The sequence below is a fragment of the Aspergillus affinis genome, assembly GCF_023601865.1.
Source record: "Aspergillus affinis strain CMG 70 chromosome Unknown NODE_232_length_24816_cov_89_037673, whole genome shotgun sequence".
Classification (NCBI taxonomy): domain Eukaryota; kingdom Fungi; phylum Ascomycota; class Eurotiomycetes; order Eurotiales; family Aspergillaceae; genus Aspergillus; species Aspergillus affinis.
The window spans coordinates 1,675-24,816 of NW_026516013.1; the positions used below are offsets into that span (position 1 = coordinate 1,675).

General features: G+C 45.4%; 5 protein-coding genes across 5 annotated transcripts; 3 read left to right on the forward strand and 2 right to left on the reverse strand.

Annotated features, from left to right (window-relative positions):
- Positions 1-1,600: 1,600 nt before the first annotated feature.
- KD926_004823 (zinc knuckle domain protein) lies at positions 1,601-4,130 on the forward strand (the record flags this gene model as incomplete). The annotated part of the gene is made up of 6 exons (XM_053095327.1): positions 1,601-1,865; positions 2,266-2,541; positions 2,707-3,037; positions 3,529-3,599; positions 3,660-3,806; positions 3,856-4,130. The coding sequence occupies 6 exons, from the start codon at positions 1,601-1,603 to the stop codon at positions 4,128-4,130; spliced, it is 1,365 nt and encodes a 454-aa protein (XP_052949990.1).
- Positions 4,131-4,520: 390 nt separating this feature from the next.
- On the reverse strand, positions 4,521-5,033 carry KD926_004824 (uncharacterized protein; the record flags this gene model as incomplete). Its single annotated transcript, XM_053095328.1, has 3 exons — positions 4,521-4,805; positions 4,859-4,942; positions 5,001-5,033. The coding sequence occupies 3 exons, from the start codon at positions 5,031-5,033 to the stop codon at positions 4,521-4,523; spliced, it is 402 nt and encodes a 133-aa protein (XP_052949991.1).
- A 3,284-nt stretch (positions 5,034-8,317) lies between these two features.
- Positions 8,318-9,148, forward strand: KD926_004825 (uncharacterized protein; the record flags this gene model as incomplete). The annotated part of the gene is made up of 1 exon (XM_053095329.1): positions 8,318-9,148. One exon carries the CDS (start codon positions 8,318-8,320, stop codon positions 9,146-9,148), a length of 831 nt encoding a protein of 276 aa, XP_052949992.1.
- An 8,116-nt stretch (positions 9,149-17,264) lies between these two features.
- On the forward strand, positions 17,265-17,711 carry KD926_004826 (uncharacterized protein; the record flags this gene model as incomplete). The annotated part of the gene is made up of 1 exon (XM_053095330.1): positions 17,265-17,711. One exon carries the CDS (start codon positions 17,265-17,267, stop codon positions 17,709-17,711), a length of 447 nt encoding a protein of 148 aa, XP_052949993.1.
- Positions 17,712-18,968: 1,257 nt separating this feature from the next.
- KD926_004827 (patatin-like phospholipase family protein) lies at positions 18,969-22,332 on the reverse strand (the record flags this gene model as incomplete). The annotated part of the gene is made up of 5 exons (XM_053095331.1): positions 18,969-19,881; positions 19,943-19,969; positions 20,184-20,577; positions 20,720-21,268; positions 21,345-22,332. 5 exons carry the CDS (start codon positions 22,330-22,332, stop codon positions 18,969-18,971), a joined length of 2,871 nt encoding a protein of 956 aa, XP_052949994.1.
- Between the last annotated feature and the right edge of the window lie 810 nt (positions 22,333-23,142).

The window sequence follows — 23,142 nt, forward strand, 5'->3', positions numbered from 1 at the left end:
CCTGTCGAGTTGTTCCCAGACATTTTTCACTGAGAGCCAGGACGCACCGAACTACACGAGGCTCTGATTCCTGATAGCCGCATCTGTATTTAACACAACCATAGTATTACATCCTGAAAAGAGAGCATATCAGTCAAAGTAGCGAGTATTATTCAAGCTTTCTTACGTTATTCGGTGATTTGAAACAAGGAAAAGTATATTTACTTTGAACTTTGAGGGAGGAGGCCGTAAAGCAAATAGGACGAAGTAATCGAAAGTTGAAAACAGAGAAGTACCGTAAAAACAAAATGATAGAATAAAATCGTTAATGGGCGCGGAAATACACATTGGATGATCGGGCCACATACTGGATTTATAACTTCCTAGATCTCAGAAGGAGCTCAATCAAACCGAATCTCTTTGATCTTAGTATAATTCAATTTGAGACTTATGATTACAGGCACAAACAAAAAAATTTACCTTCTTTATCTTTATCCAGTCACCTCACATCACAGTCATCCGATTTCATTTGGGCGGCGGCGGAGGTGATGCACCTAGCTCATTCCAATCAAACTAGAGAGATACAGAGTGTTCTAGACCAGCAATAGGCTAGTGCTACAAGAGAGGACTTTTACTAACCATTAGTACAGGGTAGCATTGTGTCTCATCACGTACGTTTCCTACCGCAGTAAGCTCTAGCAATCCCCATCTCTTTTCGAAACCTCCTCTCCCTTGTCATTTCCAAGCACTCTGGACATCTCTCATGACTACATTCACTACAACAGACGCTCCCATGGATCACTTCAGTTCCTCTTCTGCACGCACAGCAAAATCCTCTCAGATACATACGAGGACTTCGTTCCACCCAGCTATTATTCGAGCCATCTCGAGCCCTCTGATCCGTTGTAGACTGTGACATCTTACAATGCCTGTAGTCTCCATGCCATAAGCTTTTAAATTATGTCTTATAGGTGAAGGGGATTTCCTTACCCACTGGTTGGCGAATGACACGCTCTTCCGACGATAGTGGTCTAAGAAGTTTGGAGCAAACTTTAATCGGTATGCGAATGGGGAGAAAAAGTGGCTGATTCGAGGTCTGGGAAGTACCTTTCCTTAAAAAACGGACGTAGGAGGGAGAAAATAAGGAATAGTACTAACAATACCAGTATAAGCAATATACTTGTAAAGAGAAGAGTGTTTATGATCATTGTGATGCGCATATTCTTAGACGAAACAGTCAGCCTATTTATATCCTACGATTTCATTGCTTAGCTACTATTACCACGTAGTGGGCACATAGACAGCAGCAGGATTAATACTTAGCTAGGATCTTGGCTCGAGGCTCCCATATTATGTACATGAAGTTCAACAGATATCAAAAGCTTCCAACCCCTTTGCCAAGATTTGAAGATAGAAATGGAAAAATAGAATTGGATCTCAAATTCCTTCCTGCTATTGGGAAATCACAAGCCATTCTTGTTGGACAATTCTGTATCGCTCCTTGAGCTTTCCCCAGTCTTCCTCTTTTATACGCTCTTTAATAATCTCGAGTTTGTTGGTGCTTAGCGGCAAGGTGTTTCCGAACTTCAGCGACTCCGAACGTAGGTCTATTTGGAAAAGAATGAAGAAGAACAAGTGTATCATACCCACGCTATACACTTTCTTCCAGGATATCTGGTATTTCGAGGAGTGCGCCAATGGAATAAAACAGCTGGTTACCCTAGGCAAACACGCCCCAACAATCAAAACTGTACCCGTCTTGGCGAAGTTTCCGGGGCAGACGAGGCCAGGAACGGCCGCTCCTGATGCCGTTTTTGGCCTTGACGGCACCCATACCGTCCTTCGTAATCTAGGCGTTGGAGGTCGGGCCAACAAACAACTGACAAGTGTTTGAAGGTCAGACCGATTTCGAGAATCACTGTAGATTCCCGAGGGTAACAAGCCACTCAAACAACTGCAGCTGTACGTCACTCGGTACTTGGTAGAAAGAGTTGTTTTGCTGAAAATTGATATCAAACCATCGCGAGTAATTGAGGTGTTGTGGCTGTCATTGTGTGCCGAGCGGGAACTAATCTCGGCCCGATGGCGATCCCGCCCGAAGGGGTTACCGAACCCCTTCCCACAAACACGCAAGAAACATCACCAATTTTCAGCGACTATGCCTTTCGCCCAAGGATCCCAGCGGCAAGGAAACGCCGCAGACGAGGACTTGACGCAGGGGAAAATGAGCCGATCGCGAACCCCGAATTTGCAAACGGCGAAAACAACGGGCGGGTGACGAACCAGGCGTCCGCCAATATTTCACCAGCTTCAACGAGACACTCAAGCGCCAGACCGAGACAATCGAAACAGTGAGAGCAGAGGTCCAAGAACTGAAAGCAGAACAACAGCTTCTGCGTGCCCACAATGAGGAACTACGGAAAGAGATTCAAGCCCTCCAGGCCAAACTGGATGCACAACCGTTGAACACCCCCCTGAACAGATCCTGGGCGGATGTGGCCGCTGGCAACCCCCTACCAGACCCCGACAGAACTATCCCACGCCCTAGAAGAGAGCCCAATTGTGTGCGAATTAGCACCGCACCGACCCTTGATCAAGATGTCGATAACGACCGATTCTCGAGAGCCCTGCCCACCGAAGCAGCAAATACACACATCAGGACGGCCCTGCTGAACGCAGAGAACACTAAATAAGTACAAGTGGCGGGTATTGGAACCACCAAAACAGGCTATGTTATCCGATTCCGGGACACCCAGTCTGCTGAGACCGCCCGGAACAGCACTGAGTGGCTGGAGGAGCTGGGAAACAACACCAAAGTAGTGAAACCCCGGTTTGGGATCGTGGTTCACCGAGTCCCGACCGAGGACTTTGAACTAGAAGGAAACAAGAAACAGGGAATAGAGAAGATTATGTCTGAGAATGACCTCCATGACAAGAAATTCCGGGTCGAGGATATTGCATGGTTGAAGAAGAGAGACACACCTCTGGGGAAATCTGCCTCGATGGGGGTCTGGCTGGACTCACCGGAGGCAGCAGAATGGATTATCAATAATGGACTGTTAGTGGGACAAAGGTTCATCGGGAGCGTGGAACCCTACCGGGTAGAGAAGAAGAGGTGCCGCCGCTGCCAACAATTCGGCCACCTAGCCTGGTCGTGCAAGGCACGAGTGAAATGCGGACATTGCGCGGGTTACCACGACCAGCGTTACTGCTTCCCAGGAATAAGACTGAGATGTTCAGACTGCAATGGAGAACACCCGACAGGCGACCGGGCATGCCAGGCTCCCCCTAACCCCAGTCCATCCCAATGACAGCAAACCTCCGTATCTTACAGTTGAACACCATGAAATCCAGGCCAGGGATGGAGGCCCTGATTAACGATCACCAGAGCCAGAACCTAGATCTGCTTCTGATCTAGGAATCACCAAAGACAGCATACCACACCCATGTTAACTATAGCGCATGGCGACTCTACCGACCAACACCCCCTGAAATATCGTCAGCGTATGAATCATCATCGTCATCATCATCATCACTGTAGATTCCTAGACTGAAGACGCACGCAGCACTGGAAGCTGGCATCCGAACACGCGCGAAAGAACTGCTCTCGTGGCCACACAGTGTGTGCCCCTGCCGAATCCCACATATATAGTTCCCCTTGATATTATTTCCCGTCAAAGTATTTGAAATGCCCTCCGAGCTAGTGACCCGAATCGCGAGCGAGTCTGAGGAGAATCGTGCACTCCGGGAGCAACTGAACAAGAAGCTGCAAGTTCTGGCGAACGGTCTAGTGACTTGTCGGCAGTTTGAGGGCAATCGTAGCGTTAGTATGAATAATCCGAACGAGGAAAATGACATCACTGATGATCCCGAAAGATTCTAATGACCAAGATTTGTCGCAAACAAATATGTCCCAGAATAGACCATCAACAGATCGTGGTCCCTTGATTGGTGAAGGAGATGGATTGAAATATGATATTGACGACTCGGTGATTTCAGCGAATCCTTCCACACCCACACAATATTTGTATGAGGAGGAAAGCGGTCAGCCTACTGAATTGTCACCGACTAAAGACGTAACTGCCGGCTTTGAATTTGTATCTGCGTCGGAGACTTGCGCTCCTAGGAAAGAGTCAAGCAAAGGAACGTGAAAGATGATTGTGAAAGCTTTGGATTAGAGAGCCTCGCCCTGGCTAATATAAACCCAAAAATGGGGAGTCACTTTCATTGATAAGACCAGGCTTGTTTGGGTAAATAATTAATGCTGGAGTCTATAACAATCTTCGTAAAGTTGGTGTGCGGACGGTACAATCCAACCAGTGAGAGTTTGTGTTATCTGCTAAAAGCCTACCCGCCTTGGCTTTTGACGTATCTCTGCAATAGATATTCGTATATGTATCAGTTTGGGTACAGTACACTAAATGACGAACTGGAAAAAATTGTACTAGACTTAGAAAGATACTTGGCAATGAGAAGGGATTTCTTAAACTCGGGTAGGATTATTACAGTACTGTACTGTTGTACATAATGTGGCTTGACTATTACTCCTTTCCCTTCTCCAAAGACGCTTCTTCATAGGTCCTTGCCGTTTCGTTTGTTTTATCTTCCACCTTTGATTTGTCATAATTCACCCTAGACAGCTCCCTTGTAATTGCTTCTCCGAAACTGACCAACTTGCCTGCTGGTATCTCTGCCACAATACCATTCACACAAAGCAGCCATGAAGTTGGCTGTGCATGCGCCTCTAGATAGAAACCTATGGCAAGTTTCTGTCCCCCATCAAGGCGTTTAATAGCTATTAAAGTTCGAAATAAGTCAACAGCACACTATAGAATTTATCAGTTATAGGCGCGTGCTGCTATGGGACCAGATTGCTTACATCATAGTCTTTCTCATTCAGTGGCTCTAGTTCATCATCAAAGCGGAATGATACCGGGCCTGCCTTCTTATCAGATCCCATAATCTGACACAAATAATTAGCCTGTACTTGATCATTGCAGCACGCAGCTTTATGTTCTTACCGTTAAACGAAAGTCAATCCCGGCAGCCATCATATGAGTATCAAAACAGTTAACGGAAAACTTCAGGTGTGATTAGAGACTTGCTGATCTGGTTCTAGCAGGTCATTTATGTCCCAATAGACAAGTACTCTAAAGTATGGGATTGCATTGGCCTGCGGCGGTCCATACTAGCCTAGGCCTGCGGCATCGAAATGTGTCTCAGCGGGGAAAAGTGTTCTATCGGAAGGTCAGAGGCCCCACATCCCAGTGCCAACACCAACTGGTCGCAAACGAACCATAAACACAATGAACACTTCGGTGGTATCTAGACCTGCGGCATCGAAATGTGTCGCAGCGGGGAAAAGTGTTCTATCGGAAGGTCAAAGGCCCCACATCCCAGTGCCAACACCAACTGGTCGCAAACGAACCATAAGCACAATGAACACTTCGGTGGTATGTTTTTGTGACCAAAGACAGCTGCGAACATATTTGGGGATGACAGACCCGCTTCTTGAGAGATTATATTTAGATATCCTGACCGTAGCACATGAATCTACCAGTCATAAATCATTGCTATAGTATCAAGACAGCCCTGCAAACTATACAGTGATACAGTAACCCTCCAATTCCTCCTTGAATTGTTAATCATGAAAAGAAGTGTCGATATCTGCATCCCAGTAAGGGCGGCATTCATCCAGACTGGATCAGAAATATACTAATTACTCTTGAGCCAGATACTTAATGGTCACTCACGACCTGGTACCCAGGACGAGGATACTTCAAAACAAGCTGTTGAAGTAAGTAACACCCTTTTAATGCAAAATCTTTCTGACTCGTGCATTACCTACTAGCTGGCCAAGGAGCTCATGCAGAAGATAAAAGCATGTAAAAAAGTCGGCATTATGCAGAGACTAGCTATCGCTGCTTTTGTTACTGGTGCACCCCGTCATACCTCCTGGATGAAAGAAGATACAAAAGAGACTTTTTCAGTTCAGGAACCAGATGACAGATGTTACGAAATCTGCAAGATGATGGCAACTCAAGGATTTATCAGGGCCATGGATTTTGAGAGTGTTACGAATATAGTTAAGCGCTCGGCATTGGAATAAGTGATATTCCACTAGTGAGGGGCTATATGAGTTGTACACGTGTATCTATCATCTTTCTGTTCTCTAACTAAGTCCACGAGCTCGCTCACTCAGTCAATGTTCACTTAGTTCTCTCTATTCTGTACCAGCTTCCTCTGACCAACCGTATGTTTCGCTACAGAGAGCAAGGCGGATAATGTACAGGCGGAGGCTGAATCAGCCTGACAACCAGCAATTAGTTATTCGTTTATTTCAGTAGGAATAATAGTAATTGTCGGGATATATCCTTCCGTTAAGCGAGGGATAACATTCCTTGCTTGGTGTACGCATTCTTGCACGGAGCTGCAGCTCCGGTGTTGTAACCGCCAAGGGCCAGTATGTAGGATCCAGGGATAACTTCCAACCAGACTGAGGAAGAACATCTATCTATCTAACATGAATCGAAATTGACCTTTGCCTACGAGCATGCATACTGTTTACCTAACTGTGTATACAGGACCTAGCTGGTGATACCATCAGTAATAGATAAATTATATCGTAGCTAGACAAATTCCACTACTGAATAGCTTCAATCTTGAATGATTATGGCTAGATGAACGAAGCTGTTCGCGTTAAACTCATACGCAGGCTTTTAATTACCTCTATCATAGGCCTTTAGCCTAATATGGATTAGATGATGCGCGGTGCTGAGAAATTGTTGAAGAGTTGCAAACCACGTACTGTAGCGCCCGGGGAAACGGTGTACGGTTGTGTTCAACTATTCCGTCTAGCGTTTAACAACATCTCGATTTGCACGTTCTGGTCATTTCATCCGGGTTATGTGTTTAACCATTAATTTCTAGTCGACGTTAGTAACCTGAGTTCAGTTCGACATTGCTGGTTAACACGCTACCCCAACTTTCCTTTCCCCTTTTATTACCTTTTACTACTTTCTTTTCAAGAAAAAATGATTATTGATTTAGGAGCCAGATGGCTAAAACAGGCCGTCATTCGTGCGAACAATGTCAGTTGGACAGACGTATATAATTACCTGGCCATGAATAAAGACCCAATCCTTGATGCCAAGTGTCGATCCCTTCACCGGAGGCTTTAAGTGCGATCGCTATAAGCGATACGAAACGGTGTGTTTAGTGTTTAAGAAAACGCTAATCGCCTGTAGCCGTGGCCTCCCGTCTAAAGCCTTCGGACCACCCACCGGCGAAAAGGCGGTGGGTGGTCCACAGCGAAATTGAATTTATCAACAAAATTGAAGAAATGAAGCAATTTTATTATCACCACTAATCACCGCGTAAATAAACAAAACAAGGCAGATTTTCTTGATCCGCTGAATCGCCTGAATTATACGCTTGAGATGAAGCCTTTTCGGATCTCGTAGATGCAGGTTTACGTTTTTTTTTTTTGCCGTAGGTGGGTGGTCCGAAGGCTTTAGACGGGAGGCCACGGCTATGTGGTTGAGCAGGACGGAACTGTCGCTTTAGTAAAGGCTGGTGGATATGTTGGATAGCACCTTACCTATTGCAGACTAGCCTGGCTTTGAGTGACGAAGTACAGACACTAATAGGATTATATTGGGTCATGAAAGTTTCGTATTGCCTAGTAATTTGTATGCAGAATCAAAGCTCAATGAAGGTCTGATCATCTTGATTTAGATGATCGAAACAAAACTATTTAACATGCAATATGACTACGTGGCTTCTTTGAAATCAGCTTATCTTGAAGCCATGAAATGCCGTCAGAGTTGATCTAGGCGGCAAGCGGTAAGATGTTGAATCTTAGCGGTAAAATTGCCCCTTATTCGCCAACAGATTATTCGCGTTCAAGACGGAAGGTCCCTGAAAGATTTAAACTAACTCCATGGGAATACTCAAACGAAGTCGGATCAAACGATCAATATAAGCTATGGAAGACGATATCCAGGCCATAGCAACCCAGAAAATCCGCGAGATATTAACACTCTGTAGAATCGATGATCTTAATGATGGGCGAACCAGGCAACTCATCGTCGGCATTTCGAACTATAGTGAGTACCGTGCATGCCTCAATGACACTGGCAACTATTGACACTACCATTGTACGCAAAATGAGGCTCCAGGCCGGAATGGAGGCTATAGGGATATGTTCCATGCTGGTTCGTTCTCCCAGCCGATTGCAGACAAACCCTGTGGGTCTTACCGTTTGCTACTATATCCCGAGGAACGAGGTCGCACAGAATACACGGGGTTGGTCAAGATCACCCAGAACAGAAAGACAATGTGCAAAAGGAACTTGGCGGGTGACGGTCTCCCTGGAGACAAAACGCTCCCAAAAGCCCATGGTGTCGCGTCTCTTCGGGAGGTAGATGAAAATGAATCGGGCGGCTATCCACCAACTACGGAGACACAAGACTATAGTGAAGTGTATGCAGCTGCTCCCGGCTTTCCTTCTCTTGACGCCTTGCCTCCTGCGAATAGGTTCGATAAGCAAGGGAGCATATTTTTCAGGGTCATGGACTCAATCTTGGTGAACTGTATAAGACTCAATGATGCGCTTGGAGGGCACGGACGCCAAACGACAACCAATATCGAGAAGGTCCGGGGCTGTGTGGATCAGCTCGCTCAGTTGGGGTACGCAGAAGCAATTTACGCGATTAAGCAAGAGCTTGCTCTGGTTGCGAGCAAGCACATCCAAGTTCGGTACAATGAAACCGTTTATTGGGAGATTATTAAGAAGGGTGCGGTGCTTCTGGATCCGGCAACGCTGCCAACCGCTAAGGGACCCGTTGATGAATTCACGATGGCTGAAAAGGTCGCAACTGAAACGTTCATGAAGGAAGCGGACTACGGTCTCAGTCTTGCAAACAAGCGACTCTGTCGCATTCTCTGGAAGCGGTTGTTCGAGGTGCGGAAAGCTGGCGTAGATCGACTTCTCCTATATCGTACAAAGGAATTTGATGACTTCTGCAGAGGCTATAAATCAGAGTGTGGAAACTCGCTGGTAAAAAATGCTCAGTTCTGGGAGAAGTACAGCTTACACTTTGAACGGCTGGAAAATCGACAGTACCACTTCACCCAGCTACCACCACTGGGATCACAGGGTATCTAAAAACACTTGTACCATTTTCAGATCACTCTGCGAATGACGACGTTTAGATCTCATCAGTATCCTTTAAAGATAATGATGGCATCCATATTAAATCCCGAAAAAAAAGGCAAATTATCCGTTTAGGACTTCAAATTCGGTCTCCTTTTCTATTGGTACCTGCTAATTTCGCATGAGATTGCTTGAGAAGGATCTGAATGCTAGGAATTTCAGGTGATGTGGTTAAGTTTCCTTCATTTAAGAACTCAATTCTGGTACAAGATAATGAAGAATACTGAAGTCACATATTCACTGCTACAGTAATTCTAAGACTTTGAACAACGATGATTGTAAGATAAGCTCCCTAATCCCACCCAACAAAAATTGTATTTGTACAATGGCCCCTCTGACCTGGTCAGGACTTGAGACCAGCCTCTCCAAAATGACCGCCCACTGGAGACGCTGGCTCTTTGACTTCCTTTGACATAATACCGTACCACGCACCCCAGAGGAATAAGGATTGCCACGTCGGTACAATGTCATCCTGTTTAAATAGCAAGAAGGAACTTCTAGCGTAACGGGTCTACTGAGAAATGCGACCGATCTGGGTCTTGCAGTCGCGTTCTCATATCTTTCGGATATCCAATCCATATTATGCCTTGGCGTTTATTCCGACGCCGACTCCACTCAAAAAGCAACACGAATAAAAAGACCGCAGCTACAATTACTCCGGTAGATATCAAAACGTTTTTCGTTTTTACGCCATGCGACACAACCTCGTCTTTTGTAGTGTCCAGGTCGCTAGGCGATGGCGTTGTAGGTTTTTCATAAATGGTATCATCATTTTGGACGCCGCTATGGGGTTTATTGAATACTGGTGAAGAGTCAATCTTTGGTCCAGAGGTAAAATGGACGCGGCTGCCATGCGTCAAGGCTGTAGCAGTTAATATTAAGCCAGCGAAGCCTGATTCAGTTCGAGAATGAATACTGGCTATTAATTTTTTGGAATCGTTGCTCATTGTAGGCTGTTGTGACAAGTTAGATTTGTCCTGATTCTCAGGTTTCACCTGAGTTGAGCTTGTTGAGTAGGTGCTCATACTTTTTTTTTCCCGAAAGAGTTTTCGATTGAGGGGGATCTGCCAGCCTCGGTCTGTCAAACCAAGTTTCAACAAAAATTTCCAGAATTTTATTTTGAGATAGAATAGTGTATTTTCGCACGTCTGCATGCGTTGGCTGAAATGTTCTCTATCTTCACGTCTTAGCAAGTGCCTGTATAGAGTTAATATCCGTTGTTTTGTACGAGTCACTGACTGGTGGTGTCAGTAAATGTCTTAGGAAGCGTACAGGATATAATAGTCCGGAGGCTAGTAACACTTGCTGTAGCAAAATTAGATCCCTATTGGTCGATGTACAAGACACGATAGTCCGATCCTGCAATCGATGCGCTTCTTTTTTCTTCCAGAAGAATTCATACTGGGTTGCAAAGGTTGGATTGCCGCTGTATGTTCTAGTCACCGAGGTTGAAAGCCATTATAGCTAGATATACCGGTCTGCCCATATGAGTGTGATAGTCTCCTAAACCAGTCAGTAGCTGAATCAATCCGTCAATCAAGAGAACCTTGGGCGCTTTTAAACTCATTCCAAAGCAGACTAGTGCTTATTTGGTTAGGCTGGGAGTTCTCTCGCTTTATCATATCCTTGAAAAGTACGAAACTATAAGCATATGCTGATTTCAGCTGCCGACTGCCTTCCGACTACATCACAATCCCGAGGGGGGGCTTTAACTTAATGTGAGCACATGCAGTATTAAAGGCCCTTGTATATATCGGTTGGGCAAAGCAGGAAAATATACATAATCAACCGACGCTGATAGATTACTTTTCCTGAGCTATAGATGATCTATGTATTTGGCGGATTTCTTAGGGATAAACCGCAATACTTTCAAGCTTTTGAAAACAAGCCCCGACCATTAGCTATAAACTTGTTACTGTACTTGTGCTTTATATTCATTTCTCAATAAGTCCAAACCTCGAAGGATGTTTAGTAAGCCAAGTCTGCCCGAGGATTTGCAATCTGCACTTGAAGACGGCATAACTCGTGTTGTTCAAGGATATCTCGATAGTGGAATCAATCCTAACCTCCGTGACGGAAATAAAGTATACCAGGGAAGACCTTTATTATCGTTTGCTGCTATAAATGGTCGTACGCGGATTATCGAACTACTTATCAAATTTGGCGCAGAGGTCGATAAGCCGGACTTCCATGGCCGAACTCCATTATCCTGGGCAGCTGAATATGGTCAACTCGATGCTGTGAAACAGCTGATCAAGTGTGGTGCAAAGGTCAATACTGAAGATAAAGAGTGGGGAACTCCTCTTGGCTGGGTGGTCCATGCAGGCACCGGAGATAAAATAGACGAGGTACACAATTATCTTGTTTCCCAGGGTGCTAAGGCTAGACTGAGCCATTCATTTTTGAGTCAATTATCTTACAAGGTCGTGGAAAAATGCAATATCTTGTATTTCTTACAGTTACAGACTTTCCGGAAAACGCCTTCACCACCCACTCTGTCGCCTTCTTTCCTAACCCCTTCTGCCAAGGTACACTATACGGTATATAGCTACTTCCCGGGTATATTGTCCAATTGATTTTGAAATTACCGCCAAGATATGGGGTATCCCGACTTGACATTAGGGCTTGGAAAAGAATGAAAGAGAGCAGATGGTGAAGGCATTTTTCGGAAAATCTGTAACTACTTCCCTTGTCGGAAACAATCGTGAATGGCGTCGGGCTCAGATTTGTGGTTGTCCCCGGAGGGGTTATTCGAGGAGGCCGGCTAATGCAGTCCATTGCATAGGCAGATTGTCTTTCTCCATGTCGTCAAGGCTGCATACAGCATTTTTCAAGGCTTTTGCAGATCAACTCGTAATTCAGGAAAATTAGTATTCGTGCAACACGTTGACAAACCAAATCAGAAATACTCTCTTCTCTAATTGTATTGGTACTGTATAGTATATGCTTTTGCTACTCACTTCCTCCAGGTCGTCTTCTCTCGAGAACCGCACGCACAATGTGTGACACCATAGGGGGACGAATGGCTCTAGATTTTTTGAGGCCATGAAATGTGTGTCCTTGCCACTTCCACTCCATCGAAGCCCACATACAATCATCACGAACAGCTTCGTTCTGGTCCATTGCCAAGGCATCCTTTGCGCCCTCAACAAAATCGTTGAAATCAAAGTCGTTATCTCTGTCCAATCTTATTCGGGCCGCAAGTTTTTGCCCGTTATCCAGGTAACTAAGAAATTAAGCTTAGTAAGGTTGACAGAGCGGGGCGGTTTTGCTGGATGTGCACACCCAGGGCATCGATATTTTTCTCGGAGAATTTTCCACAGGTGCTGTAAATGTAAGAAGCAGAAATAACACACTAGGCCGTGGAACAACTGACATTATGTCACAAATTGGCTGCCCGCCAATTAATAAGCATCCTTTGGTTCGCTCGCATAGAAGCTGATAACCTCTCGCACTATCCTTTCCAAGGACATAAACAAGAATTTCGCGACAAGTAACCGACTCCTTCGGTTCTCTTGGGAAACCACGTTTAGTCGTCATCTTCGAAATGAAATGAACTCTAGCGTGACAGGACCAGGTATAACAACGGTATATAACAACGGTATAGGAAGGAAGAAGAAGAAAATATTACTCCGGTCAAGATAATGAGAGGGTTTAATAACCGTTCTCAGTACTGTATCTAGTCTTGTAGAAACTTGGTCCGCAGTATCAGTAGAAAAGTATTCGGTCGGGATTAATCCGCACAATTGATCAATAACCTGTTCAACGGTTGCCAGCCCGACATACAAAGGCCCAACAGACGCCAAACAATGAAGTGATCGGCCCTAATGATACAGCTCAATATACTTAATAGGTTCATGTCAGGATCGCGGTGCGATCAAGATGAGAAAGATGCTTGAAATCCTAAAGATACAGCGTAGCTGCGAGAGCTATCTACCATGTGAATCAGGAGAAGCGGTCCAACAGTTCATTAACAAACACCGCGCTTGTTCTAAGTCTCCACAATGTTGCACAGTCCTTCCTATTTTTTCACGCAGCCAAGTGGGTTGTTGGTACATACATCAATGTGTTCCATTGTGCTTAGGTTATTGAAGAATAAATAAAAAGACCGTCCTCGCCAGGAACGGAGTCAAAGCTTCGTTTGCTGTCCAGAGTTAATTCCTTCGCCAGAAGCTCCGAGAGCGATAGCTATGCGTATCGCATATAAAATGGCGTGTTCACCGTCCAAAAAATATCTCTCTAATCAACGGTGAAAATGTTACTCCCTGTAGAAGGTTGAGCAGGACGGGACGGTGATCGCTTTGATCGGGACAACCCATGAATGTCGCCAAAGATTGGTAGATATGCAGGAAAGCACATTACTTATTCTGGACTAGCACCACTCTGAGTCACCGAGATAGAGGCAACTAAGAGCACCATTCGAGTCCGGTTGTTGGTACAGGGCTTATATTAAATCCAAGTGAATACACCGAAGTAGTCAGATCAAATGATCAGTCCAAGCCATAGGGGAGGATACTGTATTCAGTCTTTACTAGCAACTGATAAATCTTACGAGATACTACAGTAACACTGCGGAATCGCTGACTTAATGATGAGTTAATCAGAAGAATCCTCAGCCATTTTCAACGGTCGCCAGATATGTTCGAAACAATTTTGGACGAATGTTTGAAAATTTGCTCGTAGATACGCTGAATCTGTCTTTGTCCCCACTGCTCGTCTTCTAGCCACTGCCTCTTTTCGTGTTGTTTCGCTGCTTGCTCAAACCTGCCTGTTGAATCAGTAGCATCTCCGTCGATCTATCGACCACATAAGCATACGATGTTTAGCGAATGCGCTCCTGTGCTCTTAGTCAATGAGAGAGGAATGGATGTTCTACCTTTTACCCGAATAGGTAGATGAGGCGCTGGCAAAGAAGTTTATATCGCTCTATAAAAGGCAACAGGATGGTGCTGTAAACGGACGTATCTCATCTATAATATGTACTATGCGAGATCACTCTTTTATGGCAATATACTCGACTTAACAATCAGAATGCTAGAGAGCCTGCCTCCAGATGCCTTATCAACGGTTTGTACCTTGGTACGTAACTACTCCTTTAGTTTAGAACGCTTTCTGGAACTCTGCTAAACTGCTTTGCAGCTCACTCAAAAGGATGCGCAGGCGCTTTTGATGGTTTCAAAAAAGCTCTATGAGGAAACAGCACCTTTTTTGTTTAACCGCTTAGAAATCCCAATCATTACTACTGATATTCTTTCCGGAATAAAAACATTCTTTGAGCGTCATGGCGAAGACAATGGTGGCGCTCTCTGTTTAAGACAAGTCCGCAAAATTCGATTCGTTGCCCAAGATACGAGATCTTATCAACCCTCAGAGCTACGAAAGCCACAAAGCTGCTGTAAAAAGTCAAATCTTTCTCGCCACATGAGCAGAATCTTTCCAAAGAGTTTTGGTCAGGCTGTGAAGCTCATTTTAGAAGGACTAACATCACGAAAACTTGTTACTTTTGCGTACGTCAGACCTGTACCTTGAAAGAGCTTATAAGTTGCTTACTTAATAGTTGGGAATTTCTCTGGCTCCCAGGGGAGGTACTGGGATACAATGGTTATATTCCGGTATTCCAACCACAGTTGAATTCTATAGTGCTTGACACCCCACCAAAGGACCCACCCATTGAACCCAGAGAGCTCGGAAAATACGCCATGTCATATGAGCAGAATTTCAGTGGGCTCTTACGATTAAGGTGTTTGAAATCTCTGAGTTGGAATGGCATCCATGACATAAGGCAGATTCATATACTGAAGAGATGCCTCAAGCAAAATTCGAAGGGCCTAGTAACCCTACGACTTGGCTTTTCTAACCAAGCAAATACTGAACTATCAGGTTTTGCTTCCTTGGTGAACGATATACTTCATTTACAATTGCATACACTATCATTGGAGAATATATCATCCCTTCAATGCTCCATCAAATGTCCTTCTCTCCTTAACACGCAAAGGCTACCCATCTTGAAGCCACTAGGGTGTACGGGTGCGATTGCGGGTCTGCAACATCACTCAACCTTCAGGCCAAGTCACGCGAAGAGGCCTTCTGGAAACAGCAGTGAATTCTAAATTCTAACACTGAGTCAGGAATTGCGTACTCTGTGATTGGAGCTCGTGTCATATTTAGTTTATATATTCTTGTTGTATGCATTTCTGAACGGTGTTTCAATCATGCCCTTATAGATAATACATGAAGTTATGTACCGTGGAAAGAGGAACTGGTCAAGCTTTGATTAACAGTATGTTCCCAGTCGTCCTGCTGTATACTGTACACTTATATTGCTAAACGTAAATAGCGTTGGAGAAGGACGTTTTTGTAGTAATTTTTAATATCTTATATCGAGAATATCTGTTTTCCCAGGCGGATAAGGGTCTGTTCGGCGGCCATATGAGCTTCCTCGCCATCTTCAAGGTTTTTATTTAACTGAAAGCACTGGCGTGTAAGGATGTTGTCCTCCATTGACCAAAATAGTTCATTTAATATGGTGTGGCATGTGCAGAGCCGCGACAATTAACATGTATGACAGGCCCACATCGATTCTGTACTGTGGAGTTCACACATTCTATTCAGAGCGCCGAACATATAGACTGCTTAGGTAAAAGGCCACTTATAGCTTGAAAAGCCCACCAAAATATAGAATTCCTACAATAGGCTTCTTAATGGAATTCTTAAGGGTGAATGTAGAGCATTCTCGATCGACGCCTGGTAGGCAAGCGCGGTTTCGCATCATTGTAGAGGACACCGGATATTCGAAACAGAAAAGACTTTACAATAAAACCCACTGACGGAAGAGTTGAGCAGGAGAAAGGAATGGCAATGGTGAACATGTGGGAACAGTTGGTATACAGTATGCCCAAAACCAAATGAGTATCCCGAGGGAGGTGCAACACTGGTATCCAAACACCAGAGAATTTGTTAATGACAGAACAGATGCTCATACCATGAGCAGAATAGCCACTTTGGATAACCGTGAAGCACTGTGTATATGCTTCAGAAGGGACAAAACAGAAATGGAACTGCATGTGCTGGTATAACGAAATTTCCATCTGCGGACAACGGTTGTTTTTTTCGCCGAACAAGTATTAGGCGAGGCAATTTTATAACTCTGAGAAATCTACTCGTAAGCTTATTCTAAATATTGAATTCTAATCTTGAATGGAGCCTACCTGAATCTGAACCATCCAAGCGACGCACCAAAGTCTTTCGTATCCATTTAACTGCTGCTTCTTATATTTTTTGGTAAGGTAGACCATTCAAGATAAGAACGACCCAACACAATTCTTTCTTCCCCATGCATTAATTCTTGTGACGACAGACGTTTGTTCAGACATGGGTATCTCTAAATAATGGACTTTGCCGAGCATACAGTAACGCGGACTACAAGATTGGGAATACAATAGCAAAAATAATTGGTTTTCTACACGAACAAGCCTACGCACATCAAGGTTAGTGAGACACCCGGAAGCGAAGACAGCCATTCCTTGTATCTGCGAAGCTAACGTAACAAGGAGAGAGGATAAGTAGAATCAAACACCCCAGGGATTGAAAAGGGAGGGATTCAGAATAGGCGACCAAGGATATGCTAAAATAATACATAAGGTCTCTTCCAGACACTTGCCGTCCCAGCAGGGGTGTTCAGCGGCTATGCTTGGAATGCGATGGCTAGCCCTCAATTTACTGTTTCCGCTTAGGAATGATCGGTCAATGTACAGTCAGGAAGATTCCATGCCATTGATGGTATTGCATTCGGTGCCATAGCATTCATTGCAACTCAAAAAGGACGCATAGCTCTGCTGTCGCACCCAAAATTTCACACTGTGCTCTACCTCCTACCGGTCGCGATCGTCCCTTGCTCCTACTTGAGTTTCGTCTCACCAAGGTGCTGCCTCTCAAACCACCAAAGCTAGTAAAATCATCGGGTCTTGTGCATTACTGTTACATATGAATCTGGGTTGCAGACATGGATGCGGTATTAGTGATCATGTGATACTGTTCTCAGGATGACGACTAATCACTGAAATAGACAATGATGACATTTTTGGCCGATCTACCGGCGAAATGCACCACGATCGCTCATCTTATCCAGAAGAACAGCAAAGAACTGTCTGACGCAAAGAGCGCATTGTCCTCTGCCACATCAGAGCTTTCCGCAGTTAAAGAAATCAGAGATGTTCTCTTCGCCTTGGTGGAGAAACTGTGGTTGTTGCTATGCACGTACGAGCACCAGCAGGGAGCGTCGCACCGAGAGCGTCAGACCATGGAATTTGCCCTCGACTTAGCCCTCGCACGGTTTGATCTTCTTACTCTTAGAATCGACCGTGATAACCTACGACAGGAAAATGCTCAACTGCAAGAGGCGCTCCGGATAAGAATGGCAGAAGAGACACTTCCACTTCCAGTCGCTAGCCGTGCGACCGAGGGCCGTTCCGAAACGTCTGACGACCATTCAACATCCACGACCGAGCCTACTTGAGAAATAGAGACTATTGTCACACAAATCTGTGATATTTGTGATAGGGCCCAGCAGGGAGAGTTGTATGGAAGGACCAAACGCTCAACTGAGAACGTACACACGAAGTCAAAACTAGTGCCACCCTCCAGACTTTTATCTTTATTTTATCGAGTAGAGACTGAACTGTAAATGGTTATATTATAAGGCTTAAACCAATTAGGTATATTTGCCGAGCCATATGTCAAGCGCTTTACCCTCTTTGTGCAGGATTAGAACAAAAGAAACTCTATTTGGGGGTGCCACTGGTTTTGCGGCCGAGTGTATCCGCAGATTGGGTAGGATATTATAAATTCCCTGAAGCCACCCCACAATGATCCATGTATTCTATTGCGTGCCAGAAAAGTCCACTTTAGAATAAAAGCCGAGAAACGGCGGGTCATTTGTACAGGATCTAGACATTGAAACCCACGTTTGACGCTATATTTCATCCGGACATGTCACTGCGGCCGGCGGTTGACTCATTGTGATAGGTACACGGGATGCTTTTCATGCATATAGAGCCGATCTGCAGTCTTTTGCCTTTTCTGAGAACTTTTCTATTGTATGCGCAACGACCTGTATAAAGCTTTGGGCACAAGCTATTCTGACGGAATAGAGTATTATAGAACTACCCGATGCTCGCAATGTATGAGAAAATTTGAAGTCTATTTTACAGGAGTATGATTCGAGGTGTACTGTAAGAAGCGCCAATTAGTAACAGATAACTTATTTCGATGGCCAATGATATGGCTAACTCGGATATTCAGCCAGATTGGTATCAATCTATAGAGATGAGGAATTGGTCCCAAATAATATAACACTCAATATCAAGCACATAAATTGCCGATATATTTTTGAGCTTTGCACAGACCAATGCACCTCTCAACTAAGAGGCAATATTTTGGCTGTTCACGTGCTCAGGTGCTAAGCAAAATTCTTTTCTAAATCTAGATACAACACCTACTATAGTGCGCCAATCCGAAGATAAATATAATCGATTCGTTTAGCCGGCGACACCATGGTAACTGCCACTTTAGCTACCCAGTAGATAGCCTTTAATACTATTTACTTTTTCCTAATATAAGACGTCCTCTTCGTTTTCCCGTGACTAAATTTACAGTTTTCGTGCTTTTATCTGCTCTTTCTCTGCAACCTACTCGCTCCCTTTAGTAACCACTAGCTGCCGTATCTCCAGCTTTCCCTGCCTTGCTAAATTGACATTAGTTCCTGGTTTCTATTTTATTGTCGACGTCTCTTGTACGCTCGGTCTGTCTGCATGAGATTGCGAGGTCGTTTGCGACCTGTGCAGTAGCACTGACGCAACGGAGGCCAAAGATCATTGCGATGGTCCGCTCGCCCAAAGGGGAAATCAGCCAGTTGTTGGTCTAAAAGATTGTAAATGGAGGTTGGGAATCCGCCAAGGGCGCTGGACCCAGTGACGCCCCCGACTCTCAACTGTACGGTTTCATGAATATTGGATACCCGGAGGAAGACACGCTTTCGATAATAACCACATTTTGCGCAACCCTGATGGTCGTCAAGTGACCCAATATCGGTGCCGTCGGAGAACTGGACGTGAGAACCAGGAAACTGGGACATTATCTGCTGGATGATGTTTGTTGCATCATATTTACAACATAGAATAGAGCCATGGCATTCGTAGTGCCCGTGAGCCATGATTGGCTCTTCATCGAGTTCGAAAAACAATGACTTGACAAGCCATACCCGGATAAGCTCCTGGGGGATTCGGTAGTCAAACTCACCTAATTTACCAAGCGCACGTGCGTCATCTAGCTCCGGTAACTGTCCTGCTATCGGCCGGTCGAGGCGGAACGTATCCGGCCTAAAAGTCTCGTGGATGCTGTCCCAGGCGTCCTGCCAGCCTCGTTGACTGTCAACTGCTGGCGAGGACATAAAGGCACGAACGGCACGCTTGATAAAGCGGTCGTGCATCAAATAACCCGGTTTATCAGGTAGAGAGGTTGATGTTTCCGGTGTATATCCGGTACCGATGCTTACAACAAGGTCGGGTCTCTTGGCCCATGGCCAGATGATTTCGCACTCGCGGAGGGCGGCACGAAGAGGGCAATTTGCCCGGACCCCGCCGTCCTGGAAGATGCCAATTCCCGGGAGGTGCTTTGGCGTGAAATATCTACAGAGATCAACGCTCTGCAGTTGGTGTTTGGGGTGATGCACTTTATCCAGGTACTTACCCTAAAGCAGCTACACTGCAACGTGCACTGTAATAATGAAGTTAACCAAGTTGGGAGAGATCTCCCAGAGTAGCAAGCCAAGCAATCCCTTTCCCTGCGTGTGTCCAGCATTCTCCTTTACAGTTTATTACCACTTTTATCTCGTGCCTTCATATCTCTTCCCCTTGGCCGTCGCTCAGGAATTCTATATATCGTTTCTCTCACCGTAGCTTAAGATAGACGTAAGAGAATTCTCACTTACATTTCCCATAGAAGAGGCTCTTCCCCCGGAGCTATTACTTTGTAGGAGGATGAGATGCCGGAACGACCAGCTGATCGGTAGTTGGTGAACAAACTTAGGGAACCGTCTTCAACTTGGCTAGCTGTTAAGGCCACCCGGACGCCGGACAATAGGGATATAGGGGTGTCGAACAGCTTATGATGGCGTCCAAAGGCTTCTTGTAAGGTTCGATCCAAGACGCCCGAGTTGTGTCGGCTATCAGTCGCCCAGGTCATTAGCCAGTCCCATGATTGTCCCAAAACCGTTTGTCGACGGGGCCGTAAGGGAAATATTTGCTGCGCTAGGGCTTCGAACTTAGTGTGTGCTTCGCTGACACACGTTTCACGGACCATCAATTCAGATGCGATGACGGCGCCTGCAGGAGTGCAGTATCCAGTCCGATCCAGTCAATAATTTAAGAGTCTGTACTTGAAAAAGAGACATAGCACGATAAAGAACAATGATAAACAAATCTACGTAACATAGAAACACGCAAATGAATATAATGATTAACCTACCGGCACTAGTTCCCATCGTCAGGTCAAATGCTTCACGCAGTCCCCTCTTACAACTGATCTGGTCTTCAAGGGCTTTCAAAAATCCGAGTGTGACAACGCCGCGGACACCGCCACCATCTAAAGCTAGAATAGTTGGCCCTTTTGTCGGAGGGAGCAAGCGGATGGTAAAGGTAAAGCACTCTAAACAGGCCGGGCAGGATGTCAGCTGAATGTGATATTCTGCTCCCTCGCCCCGACTACCGAAAATACATGGGCAGACGTCGCAGATAGAATGACCACAGGGCAAGACATGTTCTGGAGAACACCGTAGACAGAACAAACAGATGCGGTTGGTTTTGACTGCAGACCAAGCTGATTTCTGGTGCCAGAAGACCTTTCGCCGCACCTGCGCGGACCGGCCGCCAGCCATGGAGATGGTAGAAAACAAAGAAACAAACTCGCGTTCGATATGGTTGTGGAGGCCGTGCGGGCTAGTGTACGGAGATGTAGTACATGCAGCCTCACAAACATCTCCATAAAGGTACCGAAACGTCTTGGCTGGATCGAACCCTGAAGCAAACAGTCAATACACCTTACCGCGGCAGCGATAGTAGTGCTGGCTCGCATTCGGACTAGTACCACTTACCGTGCATTTTGGGTGGGTATGCATCCATGAGATAGGCCGAGGCTATAAAAGTGGCCATGAGAGTTGGGGGGATGGACCCTTGTTCAGCGATGTCCAAAAAAATCTTGAGATATCGGGCGATCTCGTCACCACCAGAACGCCTCGGGCGACAAGCTTTCATCAACTCAAATGGTAAAGATGGAGATTCCGCGATGTGACGAAGCAGTTTCCTAAATATCCACTCCATGTGGGTAGCAGAGAAGAGCAGATGTGCCTTAGTCCGTGCGGCACGCGCCTCGTCTAGCTCAAGAGAAAGATGTCGCCGGAGAGGTTCGAAACGGCTGAGCGAAGACAAGTGACTTCTATTCCGCAGATCTACTATAGATACAGAAGCAACTAGATTGGGAACAGCCGTAGCCCACAGCTCAGTTACTGTCGCATTGACCTCGGATTCCTTGTCTCCCTCTTCGGTCAATACTACCACCAAGCGTGGGCGAAGATGGTGTCCTTGGCCATCAATGTCTACCATTGAGGTTTGAGACCACAAGCCCAAAAGGCTTTGTACCCGCCTGATGCTCCCAAAATCGGCTGCGAAAAGACACACAGTGTCCACTAGTGGGAGGAGGAGGCATCGGTATAGCAGCGCTTGAACGTCCTGACATGAGTGTCTCCTAGTGTTTGGGAGATGATGCCGGTAGGTTGATACCTTCAGGGGCTGCGAGGGATCGGTCTCTTGGACACGACTGCATTCAACGAAGAAGATCGGATAGGATGAGGCCCCACCGGAGAGATGCATTCGGGCAAAACCATCTTTCTGATGCCGGCCAATATTATTGCACGGAAAGAGTGACCGGAGCGCCTGCATCTTGGTGTTCTGCCCTAAAAATAACTGAATTGAAGGATATTGGCTAGTAGGGTCGTCTATCTCGTTAATGATCTGCCGCATGGTGTTATGGTCTGTCAGATTCCAGGCTCCATTCTCTCGCTCCAAGCCCAACCAAGCAGGCATATTCACGAATTCCAAATTGGGATATATGCTTCTAGTCGGTAGAATAATCTTGTTTTTCTGGATTGTAACAAAATTTCTTTCTCACAATTAGCGTCAGCTCCTGTACTGTGGTTCTGGGCGGTTTTATAGCATTAGCGAGGCGGCTCTGAGTGGCCTGTCTATTCCTGACCATCTGGTAATACCAGTAGCCACTGCTATTCTATCGCAGATATTGAGCCTCCCATGACAGATGCCTCCATATATTGCAGGCCTCCTGTCGTTTGTCTTTTCCGGTCTGTACGTGGAGAGCAAGAACCATCGAGACGGCAATACGAACATGGTAAAAGAACCAGGTACCAGTGCACAATGCCCCAGAAATATAAAGAAGGGAGAGGGCGGGTGGCAAATAAAATGGCGATAAAGAAAGAGCCCTAAAAGATTCAATGCCTGACTTGCACCGCACCCTCAACATTCATGGAACTTTCTTTCACATAGAAATTCGAATAAGTAACACCCCGACCCACCAATTAAAAAAAGACACCTACAATAATCAATTAAATGAATCCTTTAAAATAAATGGCACATCCTGAATACGAGTCGAAACGACAAAGAGATACAAGAACCGTCTCTTGGCTGTTGACAGAATTGTTGATGGCTTTCAGTCCGTTCTTGATCACTTTAGAGGCATGTAAATTACGATGGGCACTTATGGGATATGACTAGCATTAATGTCAGCGAATATGGGGCAATTTTGCCGCCAGGATTCAACACCTTGCCGTTTCCGTCTAGATCAACTCTGACGGCATTTCATGGCTTCAAGATAAGCCGATT